This window comes from Chelonoidis abingdonii, chromosome 5 (assembly GCF_003597395.2).
Source record: "Chelonoidis abingdonii isolate Lonesome George chromosome 5, CheloAbing_2.0, whole genome shotgun sequence".
NCBI lineage: Eukaryota > Metazoa > Chordata > Testudines > Testudinidae > Chelonoidis > Chelonoidis abingdonii.
The window spans coordinates 56,855,620-56,873,810 of record NC_133773.1 but is presented as its reverse complement, the minus strand read 5'-3'; the positions used below and the strand labels follow the sequence as shown (position 1 = coordinate 56,873,810).

At 42.5% G+C, this 18,191-nt stretch overlaps 1 protein-coding gene across 13 annotated transcripts in view; it reads left to right on the top strand.

Moving 5' to 3' along the window:
* ANAPC10 (anaphase promoting complex subunit 10) overlaps positions 1-18,191 on the top strand; it is a 265,850-nt gene that overhangs the window by 12,837 nt on the left and 234,822 nt on the right. For 12 of the 13 annotated variants that reach the window (XR_012655959.1, XM_075066309.1, XM_075066304.1 and 9 more), the window contains 2 exons: positions 239-329; positions 1,854-1,974. Coding sequence is in view for 12 of the 13 variants with exons in the window: in XM_075066309.1 (XP_074922410.1) it covers positions 239-329; positions 1,854-1,974 (212 nt within the window). In the remaining variant the exon portion in view is untranslated. Of the gene's footprint in view, positions 1-238; positions 330-1,853; positions 1,975-15,709; positions 15,813-18,191 lie in introns of those variants that run through there. The other variant, XM_075066307.1, reaches the window with a different exon arrangement.

Below are 18,191 nucleotides of genomic sequence, written 5' to 3'. Positions count from 1 at the left end.
TTTCAATAGGAGTTGAGGATGCTTAGCACAATTTGGGACTGGGTTTATAAGAATAAGCTCTTCTGCATGGTTTTTGCTTAATAAAGAGATCTGAAAACTTGAATGGTGAGAAGTACTTCTCACGTGTGCGAATTTGCATTACAAGGATCATGGTAGCCATTCTGCTGAAATGATTTGTGTAATACCAGCAGTAATGGAACACAGTGTAGGAGACTATAAACCTTTTTCTTTCCATTAGGCTTCGGAGTGGACCAGTTACGAGATGATAATCTAGAAACTTACTGGCAATCTGATGGATCACAGCCTCATTTGGTGAACATCCAGTTTAGGTACTAAATATTTGTGTGATTTGTTGCATATGATAAGGCTAATAAGTTGTGATTATAACTCTCGTGAAAGTGCATTCAAAATTCTTATTGACAAGGAATGCAGATTTGAGGTCTCTTAGTAACATGGGTAGGAGCCAGTTAGATTACTTCATTAGCAAAATCTGTTTTATAAGTGCTCTTACAGTTTTATTGTAGCAAATGACCAATTAAGCAATTGCCAGGTGAGTGCTGTGCTGGGTTACCTCTACAGCAGGCCTGCACAATTCGTAAAGCAGGCAGGGCCATATTACTCCAAAGAAAACAGCTTAGGGCTGAAATCCCCCAGCCCTGCCGAACCCCTCACCCCCGCAGCCAGTGCCACCAACCCTCTCCCACAGCGCAGCCCAGCCCCTCCAAAACACAGCTCCCCCAGCGCCACTGAACCCCCCCCCCCAAAACAAACCTGCCCCCAGCACCGCCCGCCCCACGGAAACAAACCCTCCTTCCCCAGCGCCACCGCACAAAACAGCGACATTGAACATTGGTAATATGTTATAGCAGGCCCCTAAGGTGGTATAATTAAGGTAAAAGAAAAATGTCTTTTTGCTAGAAGTAGAATAAGATCTCCCCCCCACTTTGTAATCAGTTGCCCTGTTGAATGAATGAGGTGTGACTGGGGAAGGCGTGGAAGGCAGCACCTCCAGACAGCTGCAATTCTTAGAGGGGGAATGGGAGCCAAACCAGATCAGTAGAACAGGTCAGCCACTGACTCGTAGCTTGTCTGCTCAGCCCCCCTCCTGCGGCTCGCCTGCTCATCCTCTCGCCTCCTCAGCTGCCTCCCTCACCCCCCACGGGCCGCACAGTGAGCCCATGCGGGCCGCATGTGGCCCCCAGGCTGCATGTTGGGCAGGTCTGCTCTACAGTATCACAGCCTCTAAGATATGGTGATATGCCTGCACTAGTTTTCTGTTTGCTTTTGGCTGCAGTTCAAGATATGCGTGTTTTTAGTGCCCTGATTTAACTGCTGATTAAAGTGGGACACCTTTTCATGCTGTATTCCATTGTAGCAGATACAACCGGCTACAAGACTCTTGCACTCCGTTAACGTGATTGACTTCTCCCAAGACTGAGGTCAGGACTTCCGCAATTGAATCCTGTTCTCTGTTGATTCCCTCACAGAACTGCTTTCCTTAGCAGGGCACCATAGTGCATGATGAAAGATATATTTGCATTGGCTTGTGTTTAATTTTTATGTTGCGTTGAGTTTTTTTTGTTTGACGTGTTGACAGTGTAGTTGCTAACGTTTCTCTAGGCATGTGTAGTTTGCTATCCATTGTAAATTGTTTTATATGTATGTACGTTATAAAAATTATATGTAAATTCCTAGCTACTACTGCACTAGGGATCCAAAAAATCAGCAGTGTCACATTTTGTATCAAGTTTTACAATATTTAAATCTCATTCTTGATAAAATCTAGAGAAACCCTTCCTTGGATAATTTTTTCTTAGGATGCTTACCTAGCCTTTGCTGCTTCTTGCTTACAGAAGAAAAACAACGGTGAAGACATTGTGTATTTATGCAGACTACAAATCTGATGAAAGCTACACCCCAAGCAAGATCTCGGTCAGAGCAGGAAATAACTTCCACAACCTTCAGGAAATTCGGGTAGGTCAATGATTCTTCATCTGATAATTATGATTCATCCTTTTTTTTTTTTAAAAGACATTGTCACCATTTCTACAGCAGTAACAGAATTTGTGATAAAATTAGAAACGTGAGATATCAAATGCAAACTTGTATATAATTTTTTCATGCCCTCTTTTGTTTTCAGAATTGTATGGTTCACCAATAACACGACCATGTATCACTGGCTTTGGGGAAAGGAGTTGCAGGTTTGCTCTTAAACCCAAGTCTTTCGCATAGTGGAACAATGCATTACCACCAAATGTGCCATTATTATATGTTGTCAGAAACTTTCCTTTGCCTTTGCAGGGAATGTGGATTTTTTATTTTGGTAATTGCTTGTAGTCTTGGAATATGTAAATACTTCCCTAAATTAGATCCCAGCATTATCCAATGCCATTATTTACATTGTCCTCATAATAAAGCTCTGTAACTCTAAGGGCATGTCTACACTGGCAGAGTAATAGCGTCGGCAGCAACAATGCCACACAGAACACGCTGAAGGGAAACCACTGTTGTGTATTCATGCTGTCAGTTGCCTTCGCAATACCGTGTTCACACTTGCAGTACTTGTATCGGTATTCGGACCGGTGCATTCTGGGCAGCTATCCCACAGAGCATCTCTTCCTCTTTGCTCCTAAGAGTTGTGGGAAGGCGGACGGGGTTGTGGGGCATCCTGGGTCCCGTCCCAATAACCTGTGATGCATTGCTTTGCATCCCAGCAATCCCTGTCCTTCTGTCTGCATTTGGTGCCATCTTTCAACTGTTTGTGTACTGTGCGCTCTGCCTCTTCGGTCTGCAGGAATGGATCCCACACTGTTGACCAGTATGCTTCTCGCTCTCACTAAACCTCATGAGTGGCAGTGGAGTTATTCCTTAAACTACAAAAGCAAGAGGAGTGTGACATTGTTCTCGCCATGCGTAGTAGCTGTCACGCGAGATTTCTTCGGGCATTCACAGAGGTGCTGACCACAGTGGAATGCCACTTTTGGGCTTGGGAAACAAGCACGGAGGCGTGGTGGGATCACGTTGTGATGCACGTCTGGGATGACGAGCAGTAGCTACAGAACTTTGGGATGAGGAAAGCTACATTCATGAGACTGTGATGAGCTGTCACCAGCCCTTCAGTGCAAGGACACGAGAATGAGAGCTACCCTGTCATTGGGAAGTGCATGGTGATTGCACTGTGGAAGCTGGCTACTCCAGACTGCTAGTGATTAGTCGCTAATCAGTTCGGAGTGGGAAAGTTGACTGTTGGACTTGTGTTGACAGAAGTGTGCAGGGCCATTAATGGCATCCTGCTCTGAAAAACCGTGACTCTGGGCAATGTGCGTGACATTGTGGATAGCTTTGAACAAATGGGTTTCCCCAGTGGGAAGTGAGGGGAGGGGCTGCAATAGGTTGCACTTATATATTCCAGTTGTAGCACCAGATGACCTAGCCACCGAGTACGTTAATCAGAAGGGGCATTTCCCTGTGGTTCTCCAGGCGTGGGCATTTCACGGACATGAACACATGCTGGTCCAGAAAGGTGCATGATGCACGCATCTTACGGAACACTGGCTTCTTTAGGAAGCTGCAAGCAGGAACTTTCTTCCCAGACCAAAAGATGTCTGTTGTGACCCTGGGAGACCCTGTCTACCCTTTAGTGACATGGCTTATTAAGCCATACATGGGGAACCTTGACAGCAGCAAGGAGTGGTTCAACAAAAGGCTGAGCAAGTGCAGAATGACTGTTGAGTGTGCTTTTGGCCATTTAAAGACCGGCTGGTGCTGCCTATATGGGAGGCTGGATTTGGCTGATGACTATATATCTATGCTTATAGCCACGTGCTGTACGCTCCATAATATTTGTGAAGGCAAGGGTGAAAGCTTCACTCAGGGCTGGACCACTGTGGCTTAGCGCCTGGAGGCTGAATTTAAACAGCCAGAGACCTGGGCTATTAGAGGGCACAGCATGGTGCCATAAGGATCAGGGATGCCTGGAGGCAGCAATTTGAAGCTGAAAGCCACTAATATTTGTTGCTATGCTCAGGAGTGCAGTGCTTGTAATGCCAGGAGATGATTGTGATTGGTGCATACGATGCACTGTGAAGGTTTAAGAAAATTGCCTGTTGCTTTGTAGGGCTCTGTTTGCTTTCAGTTAATGAAATAAATATTGCTTTCAAACCCTGGCCCTTATGCAGCTTGCCTGTGTGCAGCAATGGTGTGCGTCCTTCCCCATCCTCCCTGCTCCGGCGGAACGGCAGAGTGCCTTGAGAAAGTTACCCTTAATGGGGCAAAAACAAAGCAGGTCTGCCAAAGAGCCTGTGGCAGCGGATTGTCCGGTATCTCCATGAGAGTTTTGTGGAGATCTCTGTGACAGATTCCCGTGAAGTGAGGGAGTCAGTCAACACTCTGTTCTGCGGCTCAGATTAGGCGTGTGGTGGTATGCGCATCATACAGACACAAGCCTGCTTTCTGCAACCCTCCTGCCCCCAACAACTCACTTCAGCGATTCCCAAAATCAAAGCCACTTACCAGGAGCCTCCTCTCCTGTTTGCGCTTACCAAGCTCTGACAGCTGTGACTGTCTAGCCTCCTACAGGGTAGAGAAGAGCTTCTGGCTGCATGCATCTCTCACCTCCGAGTCATTCTTTGCCTCATCCATATCCTGGTCCAAGATTTCCTCCTCTGGGCTTGGTCCACTCTTGACTGGCACATGAGCCACTGAAGTATCCAAGTGGCCTTTGCAGTGGAGGTGGGGTCACCATCGGGTAACGTGTCCAGCTCTTTGTAGAACCGGCAGCCCACGGGCTCAGCAGTGGAATAGCAGTTTGCCTCCCGTGCCTTGTGGTAGGCGTTTCGCAGCTCCTTCACTTTGACCCTGCGCTGCAGTGTGTCCTGGTCATGGCCCCTTTTTGTCATGCATCGTGAAATCTGTCTGTAGGAATCATAATTCCTATGTCTGGAGCGCAGCTGGGACTGGACAGCCTCCTCTACCCAAATGCTGATGAGGTCCAGCAGCTCGGTATTCCTCCAAGTGAGGGATCACCTGGTGCGTGGAGCAGGCATGGCCATCTGGAAAGATGTGCTGAGACCACTGCACGCGTCACCAAGCAGACAGGAAGGGGACTTTCAAAATTACCAAGGAATTTACAGGGTGGAGCTCACAGTTGGTCACCTGAGGACAGGGCAGTAGAGTTCAAACCAATGACCAGAGAGGTGAGAACAGGCATTGTGGGACACTTCCCAGAGGCCAGTTGCAGCGCGGTATTAGATCAGGGTGTCCAGGGTAGGCTTTAGCAAGTGCGGGACCCGATTTGTGGGGTATATACTCTCTAAGCAGCACTTTGAGTCTTTGGTGGTGGATTCTTCACTCGCTCCGGGTTTTGAAGGACTCGCCGCTGAAGACCTGGAGCGAGTGAAGGACCCACCGCTGAAGTGGTGCCGAAGATCTGGTGTGCTGCCAGGTGAGTAAAAATTAAAAAGGCCACTAGATGCGGGGCTCGATTCGGCAGAATCAGGGGAATTGGCCTGAAGCCAGCCCTGAGGGTGTCTACGCTGGCACTGTGGCGCTGTAGCCCCAGCACAGAAAGCTGTACGCTTCTCGAGGGGGTGTTTTTTTTACAGCACTGCAACTGCACAGTTTCTGCCACTAAGTGGCTTGGTAGTGTGTAGACCTCGGGAGTTACACTGCAGAAAGCTGCTTTACTGTGCAGAAACTTGCCAGTGTAGACAAGGCCTAAATATGTAGATCTTACGAGGGATGGGGTTTTTGAAAGTGTTCAGTATTGGTTTAGCTGTTCCCATTGAAGTCAATGGTAGTTTTACCTCCAAAAGTGTACTTGTTTTGTGATGTGGAGACTGGTTTTAAATGCTTTTGTAGCGTTAGACTGAAAACTAGCAGAGGTAATAATGTCAACCATGAATCACTTTTCTTAATTTCTTTATGAAACAAATGGACAATTAAGACATTCTGGTGCCTAACTAGAGATAAGTGTTCAAGAATTTAGGAAGAAGAATTTTGATGGGTGGTACAGGTGTATAGTGCTACATAAATATTCTTTGCAATCAGATGTTTCTTACTTCTAGGAAGCTAGAATTGGGAAGACTCACTTCCTCCAATGAGCTTTGATCGGGTGAAAGAGCTAAGGTCAAATTCCAAAAATAATGCCTAAATCTCATTTACTAAGTCCCCTTTTTTGCACTGTTCTGGCAGTGTAAAGGGGCATTTCATAGTTACCAACTGCTGACTACACTGTGATCAATAGTCATTGCAGAGGGGGAAAGTCACAGTACTAACTCTTCCAAAAATTGAAGTACTTAAAAACTACATGAGATCAAAATGCTTAGATTAGGTTACAATTGAAGACTATCAGTAAAAGTACGTTGAAAAACAGACAGGTATGCTGGTAAATACTGCTCGCCTTTGGGTATTCATACTTTTTTTTATTATTATTATTATTATTAAAGGAACTCCCGATCTCTTCCTTTATACTTCTGTTGTGCTGGCCAGCAACTGTTGGGCATACACGTGAATATAATGCAAATATATGTTGGAAAATCTTATATTTATTTGTCAAAAATACTTCTCAAAATTCTCAAAACTAGAAACCCATTTTCCATTTAATTCCATGAAAATAAAGGCTTATGCCTAAGGCGTTGAGGAAGTCATAGTCAAAACTGAGTATGGAATGTTTTGTAAAGTTGCTGGCTTTAAGTCATTACATCATTAACTCTCCAAATCCTTGCTTTTTTAACTCCATATTGGCATTTAGTGACAAATTTTTTTGTCATGAAGCCTATGACAAGTCTGAACGGTTTCTAGGTGATAGTTTGTGTTTTGAATATAAAGTAGTATTTTTGGCAAATAGTAAAAGCAAATTTGGTCTCAAATAAGCTGCCCAAAAAGAAAATAAAGCAGTTGGACTACTCAGGAGTAGATGTCATAAATTGTTCAATTCACTTTAACCTGCTAATTAAAATGCCTCATGAACAGCTGTTGGTTGGTACAGTGGGAGACCTCAGCTGTCCTGCATTGTAGTAGCTGCTCTAATGGGGTGGGAAATCCTAAATGGATTTAAAAAAAAAAACCCAAAACACACAAATATTAGTGTGCAGAAACAGAGAGGGGAGATAAGTGATAAACTTGTTGCCCCAGAATAGCTTTCAACTGTAGTGCATTTCATCCTGGCACTACATTTATATCCATCCCCTGTAAACCACGTGGTTATCTCTCAGTTTATTAACGTATTTCCATCCTGAATGTTGAATCCTGAAGTGAGGTTACAAAAACTTTATTCCTGTTTTTTAAAGAAATGAATCCCACATCATTTTAAAGTTCACTTCCTCTGCCACTCTTGTTGGTCTCTTTTTGGATCTTTTTCATGTATTTGTGTCACAGCAGCTTGAGAGTGCTATATACTATAACACGGGTCAGCAACCTGCGGCATGTGTGCCAAAGATGGCATGCGGGTTGATTTTTTAGTGGCATGCTACTGCCAGCCGGGGTCCTGGCCGGCAGTCCTGCTCAGCCTGCTGCTGACCTGGATTACGGAACCCCAGACCAGCAGCAGGATGAGCTGCTCAGCCTGCTGCTGGTCTGGAGTCCCAGCTGGCAGCCCCTTTCCAGCTGGGGACTGGTCGCCGGCCCCACACAGCCCACTGCCAGCCTGGATAGATCGAACGCAGGCTGGCAGCAGGCTGAGTGGGGCCAATGGCTGGGACCCGGGCTGGCAGATGGAACCCCAGACGGCAGTGGGATATGCCACTGAGCCCGCTGCTGGTCTGGGGTCCCGGCCGCCAGCCCCGCTCAGCCTGCTGCCAGGCTGGATGGATGGAACCGGGGTTGGTGGCCAGGACCCTAGACCGGCAGCGGGCTGAGCAGCTCAGCCCGCTGCTGGTCTGGAGTTCCATCTGCCGCCCGTGCTCCTGATCTGGCATCCTGAACCTTTTAGTGGCACGCAAAACCTTAAATTTATAAAGACTTGGCACACCACTTCCCAAAGGTTGCCGACCCCTGTACTACATCAAAGTGGGAGCTGAATTTTTACCTTGTTTGTAATTTTGGTTTGTTTCATTTCCAAAGCATCCACTAGATGTCACTGTTGTCCGTAATTACTATCCTAGATTCATCTCCCCAAATCCATTGTTCCAGTAATCATCTTTTTATAATGCTGTGTTTTAATATAATATTCTACATACAACGTAAGTAAAGCAGTAAACTCCACTTTTGAGGTTATTGTGTGTGTATATTAGTACTTCATAGGTGATTTGAGACATATCTTTTTACTGTCTCAGACACAAATGCTGTTAATTATATACTGGATTGTTGTCATCTGCTGTTTCTCAGGCTAATCTGGAGTATTTTCCCACCCTTCCCTTTGTATATTTTTCATATAAAATCTTTTCTTCTTTAATTTTGTAAAGAAAAAAGTAATTACACACACAACAGCTTTTGTCTTCCCTTTTTATATTAAGGGGTGTTTTAGTACCTACTCACTAATGGTGAAGATATTATCTCACATGAGACCAATAATTCTTATACACGCCAGGTGTACATACATTTCTTTATTGCAAATCTGGGAAGAACATGAAGCCTTCAGGCTGCTAATTAATGAAATGCAACACTTTTATGCAGTAAAAGGTTAATAGCTAATTCCTTGGGTTGTCCATGTGAAATATTGGCATCAAGTGCTAGTTTATCATTTTCTTTTTGATATTTAAAGTTTTTAGGAATTGTAAGGGGACTGTCCTACATTTTTCTCAAAAAGTGGTTTTACTTTTTTTTAACTCTCCATCAGCAATGTAACTGAGTTTTGTTTTTTGTTATCGTCAGCTTCTCTGACTCAGAAGTAAGTGGTTAAAGCAGTGTGAACTATTACAAGATCTTTAAAGCAAAAGCCACTTCATTATACAATAATTCCGTTGGTTTCAGGACTGATTAACTCTATGGAAAATTCAGCTAAATCTTTTTATATTTTTCCATGGATACTTGCCCAGTTCGTGGAGTTTAATGAAAATCCTATGATGCCTTCATGTGTTTTCTTTCTACTGACAACAATCAGAGTTTTTAAAAGAATAAAACATTGTTAGCCCAAGTGTTTTAAATAATTTAACTAACTAGGGCAGATATTTTGAGACCCAGGTGCACCTTTTTAGAGTCGTAAAGATTAAATGCTTTTTGCCCCCCTCAATACATTCCCTTCTTCTGAGAAATATGTCACTACTGCTGTCCTTCAAGCTGAGGAGGACCGGACTCCCTTTGGAGTCTGGCAGCATTACTCCCTTACTCAGCTACAGGAACCAGTGTTGGGAGATGTGAGGTAATCCCTCCTCTCCAGGGGTTAAGTGCACTGATTTCTTTGCCTCATTCCAGTCCAACCTAGGGAGCAAGAAATTGAGACTGGAAGTGAAGCAGAGTTCTCGCATGCAGCAGTGCAGACAATACTACTGAGCCAGCCCACAGAGGCACTTTTGGGATAGGAGCCAGACTTCAGTGCATGGTTCAAGATGTTACACTTCCGTGTGATGTGAAAATAGTCAAAATGTGAATGATATGAGTAAAATTTTATGCTGAGTTTCTGGTCTCTTCTGAATTCATCATATCACCCTCTCCCCCCACCAAGATATTTAAACTATAAGAAGTTTATCTATTAAGAAGTGTTACAATGCTAAGTGCAAGCTGAATATCAGGTTATATTCAGTCTCTTGCTTTTATTTCATCTGTGTATAGCTGGTGATGGAAAACCCAGCCAGAGGGGGGAGCAAGATGTCTCCAAGGCCTGTTGTATCAGGCAGCTTTAGGCTTTGGGTAAAAGGCCAGAGGGAAAAGAGGTGGGCTAGATTGCCTGGAAAATGTCATTGATTCATTGCATCACCTAGGAAGCCTCTAGTGGAGTTCAGTCAGAAAACTAAAGTTGTTCTTGCATAATAGAGTCACTCAAGAAAAGAAGGTAGTGATACACTGCCTGATGTCCCATATGGGTGAATCGCTTCTTCATGTGCACCTGCCCCTACTGCAGCAAAGAGATGCAACTCACACCAATTTGCTCTAACAGGAGTGAATCTAGCCCCTTTTCTGTATTTAACATTTGAAACTATGCACATAAAGGAAACTATATTCCAGTATTAGGATTGGGTCAGAAGAAATAACCATCACTAGTAGGGAATGTGATCGATATATTTAGGGTTGCAAGAAATTTTTCTTCATAAATAAAGTTCATAAAAACGTCTTTCATTAAAACTGGAAATTCATTCAAGTAGTGTAAATTTCATTTCTTTTTCTGCTTTGTTCTAGTAAGGAATCCAGATTTCACCAGGCTTGCAACTCTAGAAAATACCCAACTTTTTTCCTGTTAATAGAAATCCATTACTATTCCACATTAATACTCCGCGCCTTGCTTGGATGATCTGAAAACAGCTTCTTCACATTCTTAAATCTGTTGTAGTTAGCCAGCAAACAAGCATTGCTTAATTGGTGTACTTTTGTAAATTGAATTCTTCTTTAGATTAGTGTAATCTTAATGTATTAAGATGTAATATATGTAAATGCACATGTATTCTTCCATATTGCTTATACAAAGTATTATTGAAGTGTACCAAGCTAGGAATTGCAACTGTACATCAAGTCCATTTGCATTTATCTCCAAAAGAGTAAAACACTTATAGAAAAAATGTTCAAAACCGTTAATCACATTTCAAGTCCTTCTTTAGTCTTTTAGATCATAAAATATTTGCAAGTGATTTTTGAAGGTATGGTTCTACTTTGAAAGGTGAGTATGTAAAAATTACGTCTTCAGAAGATCTTCCCCCAATTTATGTCAGAGTCCTATGTGCTTCCTTTAGTGACTAACTTTAAACTTTTACGTCTGATAACACTGTAGAGCCATTCCAGCTAAGAGTTAGTAAGATGGAATCTTTTGTTTCTTGTACATCAACAGTATTGTTTAAGCTCCAATTTACACCTGTGTAAATGAGCTGAAGACAGTGGGGTTGCATGGATGTAACGGAGGGCATAATTAGGCCTTTAGACCCTTTATTTTAAGTGGTAATGCATGACAAAGCACTCCCTCCAGTGTCAGACAGTGTTTCTCCTTTATGCAGCTTGTCTCTGATGTGGGGATAAGCCTGTGGCACTGGCAGTTAGAAGAGCATCTTCTAACAGTAGTTGCAGCACAGTTTGATCTGGAAACCACAGATATAAATATGCAATACCGTTTTAACAGAATCACTTCTTGGAGTAGAGCAGCTCTGTATGTACTCCAAGACACAGCAATCCTCCCTGTAACGGAGGAAAGCTATACTTGACTGCTTCTGAAACCTGTCAATGCTACTTGTGCTCCATTGGTCAGAGGAGATGGCTGGAGAGAAATGTGGGGAATTTCCTCATTAGGAGGCTGAGTATGCTGCCTTCACAAATATCCCAGGAACTGCTTTCTTGTCTCGGCAGCACAACTCACAACTAGACTGCAAGACTGGCAATTTTTTTATCAACTGAAAGTGATGAATCTGTTATATTAAAACATGGAAAGGGTTATTCCTTGCCTTGCATATGCCTTGGTGATTGCAGCAGTGCAGGAAAAGTCAAAATCAACAAAAGGCATACTAAAGGACAAAGATCCCAAGAAGCTGGACTTCACCTCAGATTCAGGGTAGTAAGACTTGCCTCCATCATTCCGTCTCTTCAGGCCAAAGATTGGTTCATGACTGTCAATTTGCAGAGCGTGCATTTCCAAATAGCTGTCCACTTGGCCCACAGGAAATACCTGAGATTCACCATGAGACCAAACCATTACCACTACAAGGTACTGCCGTTCAGACCTTCCTCAGCACTGAGAATTTATTACAAAACGTTTAGTAGTGATAGTGGCATACCTGAGACGACAAGGCATTCATGTCCACCCCTACAACTGGCTGATCAGAGGCAGAATCCAGTGGAGGGCAGCAACAAACCTGGAATGTTCCCCATTTCTATTTACAGGGCTGGCTCTCCCAGTGACCTACGAAAAATCATCACTCACCCAGTGGCGTAGCCAGATGGAGCAAATGGGGCGGGCGGACATAAAAAAGGCACCAACCCCTGCGGCGTTTTTACTCACTGGGCGGCACTCTGGGTTTTCGGTGGGCACTTCGGCGGTGGGTCCTTCACTCGCTCCGGGTCTTTGGTGACACTGAAGGACCTGCTGCTGAAGACCCAGAGTGAGTGAAGGACCTGCCGCCGAAGACCCGGAGCGCCGCCGGGTGAGTACAAGTGGGTGCAGCGGGTGACACGTTTTGTTATGTTGCCCCCACCCCATTCAGAGTAAAAATTAAAGAGGCACTAAAAAATTAAAAAGGCACCTCTTGTGCTCAGTGGGAGAGTGTCCACTCCCCCTGCTTCTCCCCTAGCTGTGCTACTGCACTCACCCCATCACAGAGAATAGAGTTCATACTTGCTATGTTTCACTCCAGATCAGAAAAAGCATGTCTGCCCCAGGACAGGTTCCAGTTGTTACAAGCACTCATACTCCATTTAGTATCAAAATGGGCTACAAAGATGTCGACATGCCTTGCAGTGTTAGGCCACATGTCAGCATGTTGGTATTTGAACTTGTTGCCAGAGTTCACCTGTGGTCCTTTCAACTCTGGCTCAGATCAGTCTAGTCTTCCCTGCCACAGAGCCTTTCTCCACCCCAGGGAAAGGCTCTAGCAGGGGGGAAAGGATCTGTCAGCTTCCTGCTGCTGGAGCTTTTCCCCTCCATAAGAAAAGACTCTGGCAGGGGGAAGCAGCAGGGAAGGGCTCCAGTTGTGGGGGAGGCATTGGGGAAAGTCAGACTTTCCCCACTGCCTCCCCTGTGCCAGAGCCTTTCACTGTTATGTATAGCTGTATACCACACTATAGATGCAGCCTGATTTTCGCTGTGGTGTGCAGCTACACCTACATCACTTCACTGGCAGCGGCATGTATAGCATAGGTGTTGCCAAGTCTCAGAATTATTGTTTCAGAGGAAGCCTGAGTTCAAGATTCTTGTCAGACACCTTCCTCTTGCAATGTAACAGAGGCTTGCTTTATGCCTTTCTACTGATTCCCAGGGTAATTTCCAAGATCGAGGGACAGAGCCACGATAGTTTTTATAGCTCTGTACTGGCCAAGGCAGTTTGGCTGGCAGATCTCCATATGTTCACTCAGCCTCTGATCTAGCTTCCAGACCACCCGGTTCTGATCTGACACCATCATGGACAGATATTTCATCCAGACCAAAGTTGCTTAAGCTGATGGTATGGTTGTTGGTTAGCTGAGTACCACGGACAGAGACTGCTCCCTGTGGGTCTAGGAAATTCTGATACAGAACAAGAAAACATCTGCCAGAAAGAGTTAGTCTTTTAAATAGAAGAGGTTCTTGATATGGGCAGCCCAGAATGTTCTGGACCCAGTCCAGACCTTGATACCGAAGATCCTTGACAACTGATTGCACTTTAATAGGGCTGAACAAAGACTGCCCTTTTTAATCTTGTGATAAATTCAGCCTGCTGACTGCCTGCACAGTCATACTTTGTCTCTTCTCATCCCATGTTTGGTGTTGATTCTCAAAGGGCCATCACACACTTCCCACAGGTCCGAGAACCTACTCCTGCCTGAGATTTCTGTATAGTCACAAAACTAATGGAGATTCCATTTGCACCTCTCTCAGAATGCTCTTTACATCACTTCACTCTGAATATGGTCTGCCTAGTTGTTATTGCATTGGCTGGAAATGTGAGTGAACTTCAGGCTTTTATGGCTGAGCCCCCATAAACAGCATTCCATAGAGACAAAACTAATCACCCAAAACTAATTCCCAAGGTGGTTTCAGAACTTGATCAGTCATTCTGCTTATCTTCCTGAAACCAAACAGAAGACTTAAATAAGATCCAGACATTTTATTTTTCATGTTGTGAACAAATCAACATATGTGACTTGCTATATGGTTACTTTTTGGATGAGACAAATACACTCTAGTTCACTTACTGAATGCTATAGACTGAGCTAAACATCTTGTCATCTGCTAAATACGGAATGGAGTTAATAAGCCATTACTCAACTTGTATAAAAGTTATGTTTTAATATTAATTTCTCATATCCTATATTAATTTACTACATGAATATGAAGCACAGCCTTCCTATTTTAAAAAAAAAAATTAAAATAATTAGTATAAATGTTGCATAGTTTTAAAAGTGCTAGCAGGTAAATTAAAGCTGTTCATACTTGAATTGTAAGGTTGTAGGAGTAGTCAGTGGAAGACTCTGTATTAGTTCCGTGGAGATGGGAAGGATCCCAAGTAATAGGGATACATTTTTAAGGTGCACTTGTGCAAGTGACTTTGGACATGACTTATTTTTGCATATAACTGACGGTGGGTCTGCTTTTATAGCTTTAATATGTTAGAAATAAGAAGCCTTCTGGAAAGCTGGTGAACAATTTCAAGTAATGGTCAGTATGGTCCAGATTTTGAATTGTGCCCCTCGTTTGCCTGGGTGCAACTTTTGAGTGCTTGAGTATACAAGTATAGGATTTGCGTGTGTAAACTCCACCACTTTGTACACCAGCAATAATGCTAAAAAATTGCATCTGCTGGCGACTCAAGCACGTGCATGTACAGAGGCCATGTTGAAACATCTTTCAAAATTTGTCCTTACTACTTGGGGTCAAATTCCACAGATTTATTAAAATTTTTCTGTCACAGGGAATTCCGAATTTGCCTTGGGAACAGTTAGCAAAGATATACAAATGTGAACATCAGTGGAGCATTTAAAAACTAATATATCAATATTGACTTAGTGATATGCTGCCAATTTTTAACAAGCAGCTCCCATGAAAATGTTTCCTTTTAATCTGCAATAAAATCCTTGTTACCAGGGCTCTGTGTACGTGCCAGAAGGGGGGAGGAACTGGGGAATGAATGTGTGTTCCCATTTTCAACAAAAATGCTTTCTCCTAACCAAGAATGAAGGCAATACCACTTGGCAGCCAGATTCTACATATTCAAGCATGCATGCTGTAAATGTTGGCACTCTATTTCACTAAAATAGATCAGATATACTGACAGAGTAGCTGTGCTTAAGTTCTATGGAGTATGTGCATTAAGATTTTGTATGAGAGCCTGAGGGGTTCTCCCCCCCTCCCCACAAAACTGAATCAAGATACCTCATACTTAGTTCAGTTTTGTGCATTCCTAAATAGAGGAAAGGCCTTCTTTTTAGAAAATCTTTTTTTCCCCTTCCTCTGGGTTTCATGAAGATATCTCTGGCCTGGATGATTAGCAGTATCTAGATGAAGAACATGCTCCATCAGAGCCAGGGAAACCCCCAACCTTTCAATTTGATGGAGGAATTTTAACAAAGGTTGCTGTGAGCCTGCTCCAGCACTCCTGGCCGTAATTCCAATCCCTACTATGTTAGTCTTCTAGAAAAAAAGGTTGGATGCATCCAGCTAGGAGTGGAGTCTCAAATACTTACTAGTTTTTCATCCATGTATCTCAAAGCATTTTGTGGACACATTTTCATTTTTTACTAATGAAGAAACTGAGGCACAGGAGGTGGGGTAGTGAATGGGCGAAGGTTACACAGTGAGCTAGTGGAAGTCAGAATTGGAATCTAGATCTCATGACTCTGTCCTGAGCTCTGACCAGCTGTCCGTAATAGTTACCGAAGTACATGGGTACGCCAGTACCTGTCTATATCTACACTATGAACAAATTTCTTTGTTCCTCTGAAGCTTCTGCTGCTGGCCACTGTTGAAGCCAGGATACTGGACTAGAGGGACTTCAGGAGTTGCCATACTGGATGAGACCCTCTGTTCCTAAATTTAAAGTTAGGTTTGTTTTCTCAAAGTTTCTTAAATCGATATGGAAACATGATAATATATTGACTATTTTAGGCTGAGTAGCAGAATCCAGAGGATCAAATCCTGCAGCCCTTGTGTAGCTATAATCTACTGACTTTAATGAGAATTTTATCTGTATAAGTACTGCAGGATTGGACCTGTAAAGAGCAAGTACATTTTTTCCCTAACTTTTTCAGAATAGTAATGTAGAGCTGTCCTTGTTGATCCGTAGAGTATTATAAGTAAGCCCCTTTGTTTTCAGTTGAAACCAGTTTTTACCAAAAATTTCCCAGGTTTTACAAAAAGTAGTATTCATTTTTTTTCTGATTTTTTTCACCCTACTTTAGTATCATTCAAATATATATGAAAAAACTTGTTTTATTAGGAAAGTATAGTACATTGGATGAGGTCTATGTATTACAATAATACATTAGTCTGTGTGTACGTGCAAAGCTGCCTGTTGAAGTAAGGCTATATATTAGTCTAGAAGCTGCACAAACTGAACAGACAGGCACGCTCGCAAGCTTTGAAGTGCATGCACATCTGAACATACTGATGAATCTGACCCCCACCATGTACACACCTCAAACTGTTAGCAGATAACTTTAAAGATTTGACATGCTAAAATGAAAAGAAAATGAAAATCTGTGTCAGAATACATTTCGGAACACAAGGAAGTATCCAAAAGTTTGAAAAAAAAAGAGAGAGAGTTGAGTGTATGCACTGCAAATGATGTGGCCCAATTATTAAATGTAAATATTTATAGGCTAATAGTTCTAAGTCTAGAACAGTAAACTGTTTATTCAAATGAAAAGTTTTGTTTGGGGATTAAAGATGTATTGTTTTCTTCTAGAGGGGTGACGTATTTTCAGTTCTCTTTTAGTTCTGGAGCAAACCACATGGATGAATGGTAATTCAAAGCACTAATCTACTCAATATTTCCCTCCAGTCTTTCCATCTGCCAAAATAAATATTTAGTTTTTGCACCGATTTTCACCTGTTTTTGTTGTTGTGTTAATAAACACTAATACACTCCTGGGGAAAAATTAAATAAAATAAAAACTGAAAACAAAGAGCCCTAAGTACAAGGCCAGAAGGGAGCATTGTGGTAACCTAGTCTGACCTCCTGTATAAGAGGCTATAGAACTTTCCTGCGTTAATATGTGGTTTGAACTAGATCATATTTTTAAGAAAAATATCTGATTTTGATTTAAAAATTGTCAGTAATGGAGAATCCACCACAGACTTCGGTAAGTTTGTTCCAATGATTAATTATCCTCAAAGTTAGAAAGTTGCATCTTATTTCTAGTCTAAACTTGTCTAGCTTCACCTTCCATCCTTGGATCTTGTTAAACCTTTGTCTACTAGATTCAATAGCCCAGAGTCAAATTTTTGTTCCCATGCAGGTAGTTATAAACTGTGATCAAGTCACCCCTTAACCTTCTTTTTGATAAAATAAATAGATTGAACTCTTTAGATCTGTCATTATAAGGCATATTTTCCAACAGTTATTCTCATGGCTCTCCTCAGAACCCTCTCCAGTTTATCAATATCCTTCTTGAAATGTGGATGCCAGAACTGGCATGACCACTGCTTACTACTGTGTCCAGCATCAAACACAGGGGTAAAATAACCTCCTTGCTTCCACTTGATATTCTCCTGTTTACATATCCAAGATGACATTAGCCCTTTTGGCCACAGTACTGGGAGCTCATGGTTAGCTGATTATCCACCATAACTCCTAAGACCCTTTCGAAATCACTGCTTTGCAGGATAGAGCCCTCCGGTCTATTAATGTGGCCTATGTTTTTTATTCATAGATGTGACTTTACATTTGGCTGCATTTAAATGAATATTTTATTTGTGATAGTGTGCCTAGGAGCCCCAGGCATGTACCAGGACCCCACTATGCTAGGCGCTGTACAAACAGAGAACAAAAACTTTCACCCACCTTATCAGTCTAGATTGCTCTGTATTACTGACCTGTTCTCTTCATTATTTACTATTTCCCCAATCTTTGTGTCATTTGCAAACTTTATCAGTAATGATTTTTTCTTCCAAGTCGTTGATAAAAACGTTAAATAGTTAAGGGCCAAGAGCTGATCCTATACGACCACACTAGAAATACAGTAACTCCTCACTTAACATTGTAGTTATGTTTCTGAAAAATGCGACTTTAAGTGAAACGATGTTAAGCAAATCCAATTTCCCCATAAGAATTAATGTAAATGAGGAGGTTGGTTCCAGGGAATTTTTTTTCATCAGACAAAAGACTGTGTTTTATTTTCTATATATAATACATACACACAGAGTATAAGTTTTAAACAAACAATTTAATACTGATATACAGTGATAATGATTGTGAAGCATGGTT